Source organism: Coregonus clupeaformis, chromosome 15, assembly GCF_020615455.1.
Source record: "Coregonus clupeaformis isolate EN_2021a chromosome 15, ASM2061545v1, whole genome shotgun sequence".
NCBI lineage: Eukaryota > Metazoa > Chordata > Actinopteri > Salmoniformes > Salmonidae > Coregonus > Coregonus clupeaformis.
In genome coordinates this window covers 53,462,857-53,480,809 of record NC_059206.1, presented here as the reverse complement: position 1 = coordinate 53,480,809, position 17,953 = coordinate 53,462,857, and the positions used below count along the sequence as shown (strand labels likewise).

Below are 17,953 nucleotides of genomic sequence, written 5' to 3'. Positions count from 1 at the left end.
GTCAAGGGCTCTCTTTATCTTGTTTTGTTTGACAATGGGCTCTTCTTTTTCCCCCTATTCAGACAGCCTCTCACTCCCTTCCTCTCCCTCAGTCTCACTTTGGCCATGACACGGCCGCTCACCCTCTTTCTCTTCTATGATTGACCATGGTTGTATCTCATCTCTTTCTTTAATATATTTCCCTCTAGTTGGTTTCATCCCCCTCTTCTCCTATCACTCTAGCTCTCGGTCATGCTCTCCAACAGGGCCCTGTGTCCTGGTAGGTCTAGAGATAAATAAGACCATTGTTGCGTCCTTATGATCACAACAACGTTATAAGCACTACATTTATTTCATTTCCCTTTGCTTGATTTTGCTTCTCACGGTTTGCCGTGTCTTCCTTTCATTATGAAATGGGATCTTTCATCTTCACAAAGTGCATTTGGGAGTAGGAAGAATTCTCCAGTCCTCCACTGAGAGAGCGCTGAGTAGCGGTCCCATCTCGTCTGATGAGGAGCGTTTCCAACTGGCCTCTTCCTGTTCCCTGAAAGTATTTCCTTCCTGCTCCTCCGCTACAATCACATAGGCCTAGCTTTCCCATGGAGCAGGAGGACTCTGTGTGTGTGGTGTGGCGTGTGCGTGGTGTGCGTCTGGTGTGTGTGTGTGTGTGTGTGGTGTGTGTGTGTGGCACCATGAAGAGCAGGAGGTACAGGGGTGGCAGGAAAGCACAACATGCCAATACTAACTAAACCAGGGGTCTCCAACATTTTCCAGCATGAAAGCTACTTTTTTTAAATGAAACGTGTCGCCAGCTACACATTGTTTTCTAGCTTTCAAATAGGCACATTCTTCTCTTCTCCTCTCCCCATGCAACTTCCCCGCAAGTCTTCCCCCGGGTCATTCTAAGAATTCATGAAAAAGACCATTTCTCAGGGGTCACTTTTCAGATGTATTATTTTTTTTTTTAAGTGTCATTCTTCCTGGGGGTTCCACTGTCAGTTCCACTTTAAATTAAAACAAGATGGCTAACAAGAGATGGCTAACAACAGCAAGCGAGCTGCAATAAAAACACAGTTCCACTCACCAGATAATGATAATTTGAAATGTAACTTCTTGCTGAAAGTTATTCTTGAAAAGGGAGAAGCTAACAAATTAGCAACAACATCCTTTTTGATAACACCTGCTGCAGCCGCTGAAAACTAGCCGACAACAAAAGCTATCTAGCTAACTATCTAGAAAACTACTGCTCGCTATTGCGCAGTGACCTGTTTGCATTCAAGAAGGCAGAAGTTTCCATACGTTTTTGTAAAAACAGTCCCACACATTAAGTCAAACTGTAATTGGTTGATTCCACGGTCATTCCAAAATTTGGCCGTAATACAGTTGAATGGCAGATGCCTTTATCTAGCTTCTGATGGCCTAGCCAATGGCTGACTTAGCTAGCTAGATTTGTCTCCCCAGGGACCAGCAAAGAAACAACCTGATTTGATCTATTTCTCTCTTCAGTGTTAACCCTTTCCTTTCCATCAAAAACTGAAAAGATTAAATCAGAACATTATTGAAAATAATTGTATAATTATCATTATAATCATTATTTTTCTGAAGGGGTACAAGGCCCATTGTTCCCCACTGTGTTTGGGTTAGTAATTATTTGTAGAGTGGCTCTATTTTCCCACAGCATGCTTTTTTTCACTATTTAAAGAATCCATATGTTGTTCTCAAATATGAACACATAAATAATGGACATTTTGAGCTCTTGTTATGGTGGTGATTTGACAAAATTGCAATCATGGTCTTGAATTGGACTCACATTTTTCTGGCCCTAGTCTTGACTCGGTCACGGACCCCTTTTCCCCCTCCCAGTCTCGGTCTAGACTTGGTCTTGCCCCCCTCCGGTCTTGGTCTAGACTAGGACTAGATTTGCTCCGGTCTTGAATCGGTCAAACCAGTGTGCCTGGCACCTACTACCATACCCCGTTCAAAGGCACTTAAATATTTTGTCTTGACCATTCACCATCTGAATGACACACATACGCAATCCATGTCTCAATTGTCTCAAACCTTAAAAATCCTTATTTTAACCTGTCTCCTCTCCTTCATCTACACTGATTTAAGTGGATGTATCCAGTGACATCAATAAGGGATCATAGCTTTCACCTGGTCAGCCTCATGGAAAGAGCAGGTGTTCTTAATGTTTTGTACACTGTGTACAGTATAGCACAACTTTGGATTTCACGGAGTGATCTTTTCTCCTCACGCTTCGGCCATGCAGTGATCCTCGCAAAAAAGTGATAGATGTCCTCGTTATGAAATTATCAACATTACTTGAACTATCTATTGTAAGCCCCGTTCAGAAGGTATAGTCAGATGAGCATTGTCTCCAGTAGCTTTCTTTTATTCAGGTAAAATACTTTTTTCAACAGTGCATAGATAATAACCTAGCTAGTCTCTCAACTAATAAAGCCTAATATCATGCAAGCCATTTTAGCATTTGAATGCTGAAGGTGCCGCGCAGCTATGCAAGATCAGGAAACTGCCACCTACATCACGGTGGTCAGCGTGCGAAGATGGGCACAGTGCGCAGTTTGACTAGGCTACTGATATTGCCTGTTCAACATGTAAAATTACTTATAGATATATGACTCTGAAGACAAATATATGCAGCTCAAAACTGAAGGAGAGGATGCATCAGTTGTCACAAAATATTAGGTATTTTCGGAAGGTAGAAAGAATGTAATATGAGCAACAACAAAAAAAAGTGAACCGGCGATTCATAACATTTTTATAAATTTTCTGACCAATGCATGCTACATTTGGATCGGTTTGGGGTCCGCGGACCGACGCACTCGTATTTTAGACATTTGAATCTGGGACCTGGAAGTCTAGCTTAAACAGATGGATTTTGATGGAAATTGTTTTATTATGCCAAATAGATTTCCCCTCGGGCATCGTCTCTAGGGGGGGTGAGCCAGCCCAGTCCCGTTAGTGTTACCACCTCCACATCCTCTGTGATTGTCCAGGGGACTTTATGCTGCACACTGTTATACAAATACCAATCATTCTTCGGCTTGGCTGTTGGACAGAACAGGCTCGTTGTCCTATATAAAGACATTAGTGTGAGTAGGGTACTAAAGTTTGATTTACAATCAGGGTGCATTGTAGACTGTAGTTAGCTGTAGCCTTGGCATGCAGACAGACAGTAGCTAGCTGCCATTGTAGAATGACGCCATTCTACGGTAGAATGGGAGAGGAGGATGTGTATGACGAAGCATAAAAAGCTGACAGAGGAACTAAGTAACGAAGACACTAACACCATAAAGTACAAACACCTGTATAGTCTGGTTGGTAGAACAGGGCTCTTTCTCGGTCTCTAAATCTATCTTTGAGCACACAGCCTTCCTTATGTGTCATGTCTGATCTGTACAGGTCAGACTACAGAGTGGACTGTCTGATAGATAGAGGGGAGCTGCCCTGTCCTATCTATGAGCACACAGCCCTCTGTCGTACTGTCATTCTGAGAATGGGAGATATTATGGAGCAATCTCAAGGCCCTAATTCTGGCGCACAGATGGATAGACACAAATTTTTTACATTTTATTAATTTAGCAGTCGCTGTTATCCAGAGCGACATACAGTTAGTGCATTTATCTTAAGATAGCTAGGTGAGACAACCACATCACAGTAGTAGTAAAACAGACGTCTAACCTCCCGCTGAACCCTACCCAGCAGCCTTTAGTGGCCTGTGAAGGGCCTTGTGTACTGAGTGGGGCTGAAGAGAGAAGAGGGAAATTTATGGGAAATACAGAAGTGGAGAATCAGAGCAGTGGGAAACAAAGCGACAAAGAAAAACATCCACTTTGCTAACACACTCTGCACTTTGGAGTAAACCCATTTCTTCCACTCAGCAATGCTCTCCTGTCTCTCTTTATGTGATCTATTTTTTATTTATTTTTACTATCAGTAAATTATAGATACATCTCTTATCTCTCCAAGTAGCATTGAGCTCTAGGCCGTGACCCACAGCCCCCATCCCAAATAAACAGAAAGACAGAGAGCCAGAGAGGGCCCTGGACATCCAGGCTGTGATTTGGCCAGGACAGGCTTTCTGGCTTCCCCTGGCTGTTCCTGGCCAGGCCAGCAAAACATTTATTATGACTGGTTATCTTTTTATCACAGGCTCCATCCAGCATTAGAGGAAGAGAAGGTCCTGTAGCTATGTGTGTGTGTGTGTGTGTGTGTGTGTGTGTGTGTGTGTGTGTGTGTGTGTCAGAGACCTAACCAGCCACATCCCTGGCACTGAGAGATTCCCACAGTTAAAACACAACAGGCAGTCATTGACTCTAAGGGACCATTGTTTACTCCGCTATAGTACTTCACTACCTCCCATTAAAACAGGATGTGTCACAAATGGCACCCTATTCAGTGCACTACTTTTGACCAGGGCCCATGGTGCACTATTTTTTACCACAGACCTATGTAGGGAATAGGGTGCCATTTGGGACAGAGCCCTGGTATCACAGAGAGTGAGGACTCTACGAACTAACTATAAACAGGAAAACCCCAATTCAAAACAAAGGCAGCTATACCACAGTCATTAAATAAATTATATATTTTATCAATGAATCTCCATCGATCAAAGAGGTCTCTAAAACAGATATATTGTTCTATCACAGTGGGAGAAGGCTTCTAGAGAGTAAAATACGAGAGGGTTGTCGAGTGTCTTGGTTGCCCTAGCAACCCTGTCTCCTGTGTGTGTGGGCAGCGTTCAGAATGGCAGACTATAGCAATGACAATGATGACAATGATGGTGGGGATCAGTCGGACAATACCTTACACATAGAGAGGGAGTGAGTGTGTAGGGGAGTTACAGCGTGTTGTTATTCAATGCACAAAATACCCCTTATTCATCAGGGACTACTGGCTATGATTGGAAATTGTTACAAAATACCATTGCAGTGTCATTTTCGGCCATCAATGATTTCAACACAAAGTGCCAATTCAGATTCCAACCAAAGATGATAAATTGACCCAGAGAGAGACAAGAGGTCTGACATCACTGTCTCGGTCTGTTCCTGGAAAATCAGGAAGTACAACAGGCAACACAGAGTCTGACAGAGTCTCAGAGCTGTTCATTAAAGTGAAATGCATCCTTGCTCTCTGGATGACGGAGACACAGATTCAGTACAGTCATGCCGGCGCTGTCTGTCCTCTACTAATATGTCTGAGAGAGTCTTGGCTTACATTAGTACAATTACATTTTAAATGTTGAAATGATGGGATGTAAACTAATCCTGTGATTTATGCGATTTCTGTTCAGACGAGACGATGCAACGTATAAGATGACACATTTATTTTTAGATGATGTCATTTCCTGGCGCTCTCAGATCAACCCTTACTTATAATTGCATCCCATCAAATATCTGTGTGTGTGTGTGTGTGTGTGTGTGTGTGTGTGTGTGTGTGTGTGTGTGTGTGTGTGTGTGTGTGTGTGTGTGTGTATATACACACACAGTACCAGATAAAAGTTTGAGTGTTAAACAAATCAAAATATATTTTATATTCGAGATTCTTCAAATAGCCACCCTTTGCCTTGATGACAGCTTTGCACACTCTTGGCATTCTCTCAACCAGCTTCATCTGGAATGCTTTTCCAACAGTCTTGAAGGAGTTCCCACATATGCTGAGCACTTGTTGGCTGCTTTTCCTTCACTCCGCCATCCGACTCATCCCAAACCATCTCAATTGGCTTGAGGTCGGGGGATTGTGGTGGCCAGGTCATCTGATGCAGCACTCCATCACTCTCCTTCTTGGTAAAATAGCCCTGTTGAAAAACAAATGATAGTCCCACTAAGCCCAAACCAGATGGGATGGCGTATCGCAGCAGAATGCTGTGGTAGCCATGCTGGTTAAGTGTGCCTTGAATTCTAAATAAATCACAGACAGTGTCACCAGCAAAGCACCCCCACACCATAACACCTCCTCCTCCATGCTTCACAGTGGGAAATACACATGCGGAGATCATCTGTTCACCCACACCGCGTCTCACAAAGACACGGCAGTTTGAACCAAAAATCTCCAATTTGGACTCCAGACCAAAGGACACATTTCCACTGGTCTAATGTCCATTGCTCGTGCCCAAGCAGGTCTCTTCTTCTTATTGGTGTCCTTTAGTAGTGGTTTCTTTGCATCAATTCAACCATGAAGGCCTGATTCGCACAGTCCCCTCTGAACAGCTGATGTTGAGATGTGTCTGTGACTTCAACTCTGAAGCATTTATTTGGGCTGCAATTTCTGAGGCTGGTAAATCTAATGAACTTATCCTCTGCAGCAGAGGTAACTCTGGGTATTGATGTTTTTTGCGACTGCACTTGAAGAAACTTTCAAAGTTCTTGAAATGTTCCGTATTGACTGACCATGTCTTAAAGTAATGGACTGTCGTTTCTCTTTGCTTATTTGAGCTGTTCTTGCCATAATATGGACTTGGTCTTTTACCAAACAGGGCTATCTTCTGTATACCCCCCCCCCCCCCACCATGTCACAAGACAACTGAAAGGAGGAAAGAAATTCCACATATTAACTTTTAAGAAGGCACACCTGTTAATTGAAATACATTCCAGGTGACTACCTCATGAAGCTGGTTGAGAGAATGCAAAGAGTGTGCAAAGCTGTCATCAAGGCAAAGGGTGGCTATTTGAAGAATCTCAAATATAACATATATTTTGATTTGTTTAACACTTTTTTGGTTACTACATGATTCCATATGTGTTATTTCATAGTTTTGATGTCTTCACTATTATTCTACAATGTAGAAAATAGTAAAAATAAAATAAAAACCCTTGAATGAGTAGGTGTTCTAAAACTTTTGAACGGTAGTGTGTGTGTGTATACGTAATGTGCGTGTCTATGTCTGCTCCTTCTTGTACTTACTTGCTACGCCTGAGGCGAGTCCGTAGAGCAGGCCTCCTCTGTCAGACTGCTGTTCAAAGATGTGTGTGGAAGGAGGTGGACATTTCTCCTGTCTGATGAAGTTATACAGCAGAGTCTTCACCAACCGACTGGTCAGGGATAGACTGGGGGAGACGAGACAAAGACAACGAGACAATTAGTGACACTAAGTCAACACACAAGCCAGTGGCGTGTATTCATGGATGCCAAGGGAAGCCAGGCTTCCTTCAATTCGCAAGAGGCTGAATGTGTCTCACTGAAGAACGCATCCGAACGAGCAAAACAGCACACCTCTGTCTCTGTAAGCCATCTATCTGATGCTGTCTGGTCAAAAAGTCTATGACATGGTTGCCGCCTGTAGCATTGAATGCAAGGGAAGCCAGCGAGCATTTGGCCTCCCTTGACAAAATAAGTATAAAATAATTGCCAATCAGCGTTAAGCTAAACTGAGTGAGCTCAACTGTGAATGGTCCTGGCGCACCAAAGAAAAGTGTGAAGGGAAGCCTGTTTGGATTTGGCGTCACTCCTCTCAAATCGCATCGAGAGCATACATTTACATTTTAGTCATTTAGCAGACGCTCTTATCCAGAGCGAGTTACAGTTAGTGAGTGCATACATTTTCATACTGGCCCCCCATGGGAAACGAACCCACAACCCTGGCGTTGCAAGCGCCATGCTCTACCAACTGAGCTACAGGGGACTATCATTGACAGAAACAACTTGAATTGTTGCATCTCGTTGTGTTGTTGTCCTCCGGTGGCTAGCTAGCTAAAATAGGCCCTTTCCTAAATTAGCCATGGATGGCGATAGGGATTTGGGCTTGCGGTTTTACTTAATTCTCAGTACTGGTCAATGAACATAACGGTGATTCTGATCCAAGATGGAAGTTCAACACACACACAGAAATCAAAACCATGGACAGCCACATCATATTTAGCTTAAGTTGAATGGACTAAATCGTTTTTGGTATCTTTTAGTTGTCACTGTATTAGACTAAGCAGAGGTGATATGATGATGTTGAAATTGAAATGGTGCTGGAATAGTGGAGGCAGCGCCTGTTTTCTTTGCAACTTGCGGTAACTATCTGTGGTTCTAAATCAATAGTTGTTTAGTGGTCCGAAAATGTCGGAAACTTGCTTGACCATGCTGTAGGTCATGTAACTGTTTGTTACATGCAATATGCTTTGTGGACTTCAACAGACAGAGGTTGCTTTCCGGTTTTGTGACGAAACAAAGGTGTGGTTGAATTTATTCTGCCACTGTCTTCTTATGGTCTCGGCCTTTAGGCCTATATATCACGGTCGCAAGGCATATGAACTAACAGGTTATAGAGCAAACACAATTATCAGAACACTTCGGTTGTAATATGGCATTTTTTCTGGCTTCCCTAGTGATTTTACCCACTCACCGCTACTGACACAGAGACCCAGTAGACCTGCTAGCAATAGATGGGCATGACAGTGTTTCATGTTATCATATCTTATCACAGGTTATCATATGTTATTACATGTTATCTATCACATTATCACTATCATCTAAGTGATAATGCCCTCGAAGCCGGCGTTTGGAGGATATATTGGCACGGGTGTTGTTAGGCCCGAGGTGAAGTCGAGTTACCAACATATTCAAATAACGATTGACATATTTTCATTACAAAGTTATTTTGATGAATTTATTCATACTATTATTTCATCCTTCCACAAGATATAGTCCCGACACAAATCTAGGGTTGCTACCCAAGCCGGCTGGTCGTTCGTTCTATCGGTTCGGTTGCTAGAGACACGACCCAGTCGTTCAGTCTTTTTGTTCTGTATCTATGGACGCGACCCAGTCGTTCATTCTTAATGTTCCATTGCCATACTGGCTGGCAACGTTCTTATCCCTTGCTTTCTAGTTAGCCAACTACGGCTAACTTACAGTCACATCAAAAAGTGCAGCCAGAATTACAAAGTAGCTGCATTTGCATTTGTTTAAGCTGTTTTCTAGAGACATTTATTTGGATACATCCATAACAATGAGCTAATGAGGCGCGATTTTGCCTGGCATAGAAAATGTGCTCTCTCGTCAGGACACTGTTGTTCAGGGAAGCTAGCCAATAACACAGCTAACACAATCACTTCAAACTGAAGCTGTATAGACTGCAAACTAGATGCAACTCGTTTCGTTGTACCTTTTTTTCAATTGACATTTCTTTGTATATATCCATAAAAATTATGCCAGCCAATTCATGACTTCGATTTTTTTGGTTGAGAAACGCTGCCTGCCGGTCTCATCCCTACACGTTCATTACTATGGGACAGCTGGAGATCGAATTTGAATATTGAAACAATGTTGCAAATGTCGGAGAGACAGACAGCAAGGTTTATACAAATCTCCGCTGTTGAAAACTAAATGTTAGTCTAAAAGAATAGTGAGATGATGTCTAGATTGCTTTTATAGTGGAGATCAAGTTAAAAATTGCTTGGCTGGGCTGATGAGACAGTGGATTGTGCAGTCAGATGGAACAGAGTAAATAGGCATTTTAACATCATAGATTTAGCCGGTGGTAACTTGTGGAATAGACACCGGCTGGAATGCAGTTTTAACCAATCAGCATTCAGGATTAGACCCACCCGTTGTATAAAATATGGCATATTCCTGACCTATGCCATTAATTATTATTATTTATTTATAATTTTTTTAGGTGTAGATCAGCTTTAATATTGCAGATAGATTGTAACTTCCATCAGTGTAATTGTCTGCATCACTTCCATGCCATTTATTTGCAGAAACAATGAAAAGACTAATACAACAGAAAACAAACTTAGATTATTTAAAAAACTTTTGACCATTTCACCTGTACCAGTTGTTTACCTACAAATGTATTGTGAGTGAAACAGAGTCTAAGTTTCTCAACAAAAAAAAAAACCTTTCTCTCAGGAGTGATATTAAAATATGTCAGGACTCAGGAGAGAGGATGACTGGCCTTTCTGTGGTTAATAAGTATTTACTGTTTTTAGAAGTTTTTGTGGGAAACCAAGCTATTTTCTTGTTTTAAAGTTAGACAGATACTGGAAAACTGCCCAAGAAAAGCAGCGGTGGGCTTCCATTTGTGTTTGAATGTGAGGAGAGAAACAAACTCTATTGTGAGTGGCTATATATGCGTGTGTGTGCGTGCGTGAGAGACTGTGTGTGCTGCGTGTGTGTTGCGCGTGTGTGCGAGACCCGAGAGAAGTGGAGCGCTTAGAGAAACAGCTTGTGTTTGTTTTTGTGGGCCTTGTTTTTGGCTGAGGCAGAGCTTTCTTGTGTGCCCTCGCCAGACTCCCACTGAACCTCAGACAGTAGGGCCCTGGTCAAAAGTAGTACACTATATTGGGTATAGGGTAACATTTGGGACGCACTCCTCCAGACCCACCAGGGAGATGACTGGCTCCTTAGTGGCAGAGACCGAAGTCTTGGCTGGACCACTTTCCGTGGCCATTACTCGGAACTTGATAATGTTCCTCGTAACCCTGTCTGGAACAATCTGAATCAGAATCTGTAACATGTAGCTATCTGTTTTCAAGGACTCATGGAGACTCCTGCTAAAGTTTCTTAGTTAGGATCATGTGATTGTGTCATTGTAGAGACTCGCTTGCCAAGGTTACTTTTAGGTCATGTGATTATGCAGAATAAGAGTGAATGGGGAAAGCATTGAGACTACAGTCACACCATGTTAGTTCAAATCAAATCACATTTTATTTGTCACACGTGCCGAATACAACAGGTGTAGACATTTCAGTGACATGCTTACTTACAAGCCCTTAACCAACTTTGCAGTTTTAAGAAAGAATACCCTAAAAAAAATAAGAAATAAAAGTAACAAATAATTAAAGAGCAGCAGTAATATAACAATAGTAAAATAACAATAGCAAGGCTATATACAGAGGGTAACAGCACAGAGTCAATGTGCGGGGGCACTTGTTAGTCAAGATAATTTAGGTAATATGTGCATGTAGGTAGAGTTATTAAAGTGACTATGCAAATAGATAAACAGAGAGTAGCAGCCGTGCAAAGGAGGGGGGGTGATGCAAATAGTCTGGGTAGCCATTTGATTAGATGTTCAGGAGTCTTATGGCTTGGGGGTAGAAGCTGTTAAGAAGCCTTTTGGACCTAGACTTGGCACTCCGGTACCACTTGCCGTGCACTAGCAGAGAGAACAGTCTATGACTAGGGTGGCTGGAGCCTTTGACAATTTTTAGGGCCTTCCTGACACCGCCTGGTATAGAGGTCCTGGATGGCAGGAAGCCTGGCCCCAGTGACGTACTGGGCCGTACGCACTACCCTCTATAGTGCCTTGCGATCGGAGGCCGAGCAGTTGCCATACCAGGCAGTGATGCAACCAGTCAGAATGCTCTCGATGGTGCAGCTGTAGAACCTGTTGAGGATCTGAGGACACATGCCAAATCTCTTCAGTCTCTTGAGGGGGAATAGGTTTTGTCGTGCCCTCTTCATGACTGTCTTGGTGTGTTTGGACCATGATAGTTTGTTGGTAATGTGGACACCAAGGAACTTGAAGTTCTCAACCTGCTCCACTACAGACCCGTCGATGAGAATGGGGGCGTGCTCAGTCCTATTCTTTTTCCTGTAGTCCACAATCATCTCCTTTGTCTTGATCACGTTGCGGGAGAGGTTGTTGTCCTGGCACCACACGGCCAGGTCTCTGACCTCCTTCCTATAGGCTGTCTCGTCATTGTCGGTGATCAAGCCTACCACTGTTGTGTCATCGGCAAACTTAATGATGGTGTTGGAGTTGTGCCTGGCCATGCAGTCATGAGTGAATAGGGAGTACAGGAGGGTACTGAGCACACACCCCTGAGGGCCCCCCATGTTGAGGATCAGCGTAGCGGATGCGTTGTTACCTATCCTTATCACCTGGGGGCGGCCCGTCAGGAAGTCCAGGATCCAGTTGCAGAGGGAGGTGTTTAGTCCTAGGGTCCTTAGCTTGGTGATGAGCATTGGAGGGCACTATGGTGTTGAACGCTGAGCTGTAGTCAATGAACAGCATTCTCACATAGGTGTTCCTTTTGTCCAGGTGTGAAAGGGAAGTGTGGAGTGCAATAGAGATTGCATCATCTGTGGATCTGTTGGGGCGGTATGCAAATTGGAGTGGGTCTATGGTTTCTGGGATAATGGTGTTGGTGTGAGCCATGACCAGCCTTTCAAAGCACTTCATGGCTACAGACGTGAGTGCTACGGGTCGGTAGTCATTTAGGCAGGTTACCTTAGTGTTCTTGGGCACAGGGACTATGGTGGTCTGCTTGAAACATGTTGGTATTACAGACTCAGACAGGGAGAGGTTGAAAATGTCAGTGAAGACACTTGTCAGTAGGTCAGCGCATGCTCGGAGTACACGTCCTGGTAATCCGTCAGGCCCTGCGGCCTTGTGAATGTTGACCTGTTTAAAAGGTCTTACTCACATCGGCTACGGAATGTGTGATCACACAGTCATCCGGAACAGCTGATGCTCTAATGCATGTTTCAGTGTTACTTGCCTCGAAGCGAGCATAGAAGTAATTTAGCTCGTCTGGTAGGCTTGTGTCACTGGGCAGCTCGCGGCTGTGCTTCCCTTTGTAGTCTATAATAGTTTGCAAGCCCTGCCACATCCGACGAGCGTCAGAGCCGGTGTAGTACAATTAGATCTTAGTCCTGTATTGACGCTTTGCCTGTTTGATGGTTCGTCGGAGGACATAGCGGGATTTCTTATAAGCTTCCGGATTAGAGTCCCGCTCCTTGAAAGCGGCAGCTCTACCCTTTAGCTCAGTGCGGATGTTGCCTGTAATCCATGGCTTCTGGTTGGAGTATGTATGTACAGTCACTGTGGGGACGACATCATCGATGCACGACGTCATCGAAGCCAGTGACTGATGTGGTGTACTCCTCAATACCATCGGAAGAATCCCGGAACATATTCCAGTCTGTGCAAGCAAAGCAGTCCTGTAGCTTAGCATCTGCTTCATCATCCCCTCCGGTGCCATTACACAATCTTCACAATCTGTGTGTTTAGGTATGTAGCAGACCTGGATTCAAATAGTACTTGATTTCATGCCTCCACTCACCATGGTCCTGTGTGTGTGTGACCATCTCTCCACTCACCATTGCCCCTTCATCAGGTACTGGTAGATGAGTCCGTCTCTCAGGATCTCCTTGTGGAAGAGTTGGTAGGAAAGCAGCACCAGCATGGTGGTCACAGCCTCAAACAGGATACTGTACGTGATGTCCCTATAACACAGAGAGGGAGACAAACACACAGTGTGTTATAGAGACATGATTTGGTGACCGTGCTGCACAAAGCCTATGAGCACAAAATGTCAACATCTTGTGCTCAAGCCTGTACAGTTCACAGGAAACACACAGGGAACATAGTATTCTGAATGGAACTGGGGAGTACTGAGGAGGACATTAGGTAACAATAAACTGCTCTCGCTCATCTCATGAGTTGGCCCACATGCAGTGACTAACAGATTGAGCATCTCTGTGTGACATGATTCATTTGTCTATAGTGACACTGGTCGTGACACAGTGAGCCCCATGGTCTTTGAGCATCAGTGTCACCACCAGTCTTTCCCCGCTCGCTCTCTTTTTCTGTCCCTCCTACTCGCTCACTCTCCTACTCTCTCTTTCTCGATCCCCCTCTCTCCCACTCTTAACCCCCCATTGTTCCTCTCCTTCCTATCCCCCAGCTCTTCCAGTTCCGCCTCTCCTCCGTTCCGCAGCCTGTGATGTCACGTCACAGATGCCTTCCACTTTCAGGGTTCTATTTTTACCACTCTTCTCGCTTAAGAGTGGGGGGCTACTCAACTGACACAACCAACACCATTGTGGTGTCCCCACACACACACAGGTAGTGGGAGGTATGGAGGGAGGGATCGATCTAGTCTTCCTCTTGGCATTAAACACACTAACTGGCACACACAGATTATACAGTCTGTACTGTATATAAAACATATGTGCCCTTTAGGAGTTTATTTTCCTTTTCAGTTTACCACACAAGCTACCATGGAAAACATCTCCAAATGGTGCGTGACTGTCCTAGCTACTGTACTAGGTGACTGTTCTAGTTAGGCCTACATTTTTTTCATCGGATAAATGGTGAGAACAAGTGATGGATCCTAAACAAAAGGAAATCAAATCAAATCATTTATTGATTGCTGCAGTCCATCACTGGTGCCTCAAAGTCAACTCTCAAAATATTTTTCTAAACATTCTTGAATGTTTAAAAAAAAGCAAATCGGAGACATTCTTGAATTCTCCCAAACGTCAGACTTTCTGTCCCTCTCCTCTCTACTCGGAGCACGTAGATAGGAAACGAGCCGACGACAACAAAGCGAGAAAAAAAAAAAACAAGGACGTTGTGAAGCTCCAAACAATGAAGAATGGAATGAAATGCTGAACCAAGTCAAACAACGAGTGAGAGAGAGAGAGAGAGAGAGAGAGAGAGAGAGAGAGAGAGAGCAAGAGAGATGTTTTTTTCAAACCCCTGTCAATCATTTATTTCAAACCTCAAACAACCTTTGCCTGACCTTGGCTCTCATGTGAAGAAGAGTAATTACATCAGTCAGTCATCCTTTTGTCTTTGATAGTGTTACTACAAGGAGAGTTTAATAATATATTTACATAGCAAAGTGTGTTCCACTCTTATAGAGTAAGGTGACCGTCGTGCACTCCTCAATCACTATCCTCATCATCCTGGTTCATAGGTTCTAGGCATGACGGACACATGGAGGAGGAACGGAAGACAAGGACATCCTGAGAACATTCCATGGAACATTGACATCGCCATGCCGATGCTTTCATATTGAGTGTGAGGGAGGGAGGCAGTCTTGGCCTGGAGCATGGCCATACTCACGACACACACAAAGAAGGAGATTCATGCTTTCAGCACAGGCACTTTGACAGACCTTGAGAAGTGAATGGCATGCCTAAATAATAGGTGTAGCCAGGCCTATATAAAAAGTAATAGAAATGTCGACCATGAAAACTAAAGGCAAAAGAAATAGACATAGAAATTAGGGTACTGCTGACTGTTTGATGAATTTACACACAAAGACACAAGCATGCGCGTGCACACACACACACACACCGCTGTGTGTTGGAGAAGCACAAAAGCGAGCGAAGACAAGAGGCGAAGCGGAGAAATGCCTTTGAAATGTACACCAGTGCCACCAGCAATGCCGGGCCAGATCTGGGCCGACTCACTACTACCAGCCCGGCGCCACAGAACCCAACAAAGCCCTTGAGCCGGAGCGAGATGCCCAATCATCACAGCAGAGGCTGTGTCCCTATTTAGTGCACTACTTTTGACCAGGGCCCATAGGGCTCAGGTCAAAAGTAGTGCACTATATAAGGAATAAGGTGCCATTTGGAATGCAGCCTGTGATACACACTGACCATCCACTCCCACTACTCCCTCCCCAGGGCATTGGCTCCGTGTCCCACCCCCAAACAGGGGACTGTAATTCAGCCATCCAAGGGGCTCCTCTCACCTTACCGCCTGCCTCTCCCTTTGACCCTCCCTACCCAACCCTCAGTATCTCTCAACCGCCTCCTCCTCACTCACTGTGTATGTGTGTGTGTGAGAGAGTGTGTTCACCCCACCAGATGGACCATGAGACCGCACTGCAATTGGAACCCAGAGATCCAGTGACCCTCTGCCTCTGAACCTCTGCCAGAGACCTCTATTCTATCTGAGACAGAAAGAAAAATATATAAAAGTAGGCTGGCACACAAAGAGAGAGGGGGAGAGAGAGAGAGAGGCTGGCAAACAGAGTCAGAGATGCAAGATGATTAATGAATAGAAAGACAAAAACAAATATGGTGTCCTTGGTTTGACACCAGAGGACCTTGTGCATTCATAGTGGAGCTCAATGAGATTGGGCAGAACACAGGATCATATTACCTCTGTCTACCCCCATCTGCCCCTGTCTGGGGTCCAAAGCCACCACTGATACTTCAACAGACGGTGTCATTAGGACCAGGTTATGGTGTCATTATTTTAGGTTTTATATTAAAAAGGGAGAGGTATAAAATGCTAGGAGTCTAACTGATATAGTAGGTGCAGAGAACCTGTCCTGTGTAGAGCTGGCCTTTCATTTTTCACTGTCCGTGTACTCATTAAAGCACGTGGAGGTTGTCACAGGGGGTCCAGACTCACCACACCTCACTCTGCTCCCCTCCCTCTATGCCATTCCCTCTACCCACCTTACCCCATTCCCCCAGGAGAGGTATACTCACAGCAGGGGCACCTCCACCACCAGGTGTACCAGGTTACACATCAGCTCTTCCAGCAGTACCTCGCTCCCTGTGTCTGGAGAGAGCGAGAGAGAGAGACTGGGGTTAAGCCAATTACCTAGCCTGTCTCTGCTTTCACCCCCCTTTCAATTAGATCAGCCAGTAGCTAAAATCACTCCCCTACCACGGTAAAAAAAGACCACTGTGCCCATTTCGGATCAACGGGAAGCTGTGGAGAGTGCGACCCAAGCTGACAGGCAAAAATAAGCACATAAGAAGAACACAAGGCACAGTGGGAAGGCTCCATAGGACGCATGGCCTTGATACTGATTAAATATACACTAAGTGGCCAGTTTATCTAGTACTGGGTCGGACCCCCTTTGCCTTCAGAGCAGCCTGAATTCTTCGAGACATGGATTCTACAAGCCAGAAACGTTCCACAGGGATGTTGGTCACACCACCACCACCAGCCTGTACCGCTGACACCAGGCAGGATGGGTCCATGGACTCATGCTGTAAATGCCAAATCCTGACTCTGCCATCAGCATGACACAACAGGAAGCGGGATTCATTGGACCAGGCGATGTTTTTTCACTTCTCAATAGCCCAGTGTTGGTGATCGCGTGCCCACTGGAGCCCCTTCTTCTTGTTTTTAGCTGATATGAGTGGAACCCGGTGTGGTCGACTGCTGCAATAGCCCATCCGTAACAAGGATCGACGAGTTGTGCGTTCCAAGATTCCGTTCAGCACATCACTGTTGTACTGCGCCGTTATTTGTCTGTTTGTGGCCTGCCAGTTAGCTTGCACGATTCTTGCCATTCTCCTTCGACCTCTCTCATCAATGAGCTGTTTTCACCCACAGGATTGCCATTGACTGGATGTTTTTGTTTGTCGCGCCATTCTCGGTAAACCCTAGACATTGTCGTGCGTGAAAAGCCCAGGAGAGCGGCCGTTTCTGAGATATTGGATCCGGCGCGCCTGGCACCGACCATCACGCCACTCCCAAAGTCACTCCTTTAGCCTATTCTAACTTTCAATCAAACGGTAAATGATGCCGGTCTGCCTGCTTTCTATAGCAAGCCACGGCCACGTGACTAACTGTCTTTGGGAGCGATCCATTTTTGTGAACTGGGTGGTGTACCTAATAAGTGAGTGTATATACACTAGACTAGTCTATGTTCATTGGCAAAGCCAACAGGGATGAAACATCTCTTGTACATAATTTTATCATGGCAATGTTCATATATTGTTAACCTAATAGGGTTGACTTCAGGGGTTCCTGAATATCACACAGTATATGCTGTATATCTATGCTATATAATATATGTTTAGATATCTTTACACTTCAAATGGCCATTGTAATGGACACAAGATGCAAACACTATTATAACGTATTATACATATTCAATGTTACTCTCTCCATGTTCAATTTCCTGTGACTACAAGACTATTCCCTGTCTACACATTTATAGTATCACTCTGTGAACACCAACAGAGAAACAACATAAATCACAAGAATAAACACTGCTCTGTCTCAGTTTTGGTTTCTGCAACCCCTGGCAATACACCATTGAACCCCCTCTCTCTCTCACTTCCTTCTTCCATCCCTCTCTCTCTCTCCATTTCCTTCTACCCCTTCCCACTCTCCCTCCTTCCCTCCAGGGAGAGAGAAGGTTTGAAAGAGACACAGTGGAGGGTGAAGACAGCCTGTTGGCACCATCTCCTCCTCCGTCTCCAACAACTTCCAATTAAGCGTTTCCAGCCCTCCTCTCTGTCCCCC

At 44.5% G+C, this 17,953-nt stretch overlaps 1 protein-coding gene across 2 annotated transcripts in view; it reads right to left on the bottom strand.

Annotated features, from left to right (window-relative positions):
* Positions 1-17,953, bottom strand: part of LOC121582723 (dymeclin-like) — a 162,336-nt gene that overhangs the window by 116,732 nt on the left and 27,651 nt on the right. For both annotated transcript variants that reach the window (XM_041898774.2, XM_041898773.2), the window contains exons 6-8: positions 16,177-16,249; positions 13,039-13,164; positions 6,907-7,049 (exon numbers count right to left, since the gene is read on the bottom strand). In XM_041898774.2, the coding sequence (XP_041754708.1) occupies positions 6,907-7,049; positions 13,039-13,164; positions 16,177-16,249 (342 nt within the window). The remainder of the gene's footprint in view (positions 1-6,906; positions 7,050-13,038; positions 13,165-16,176; positions 16,250-17,953) is intronic.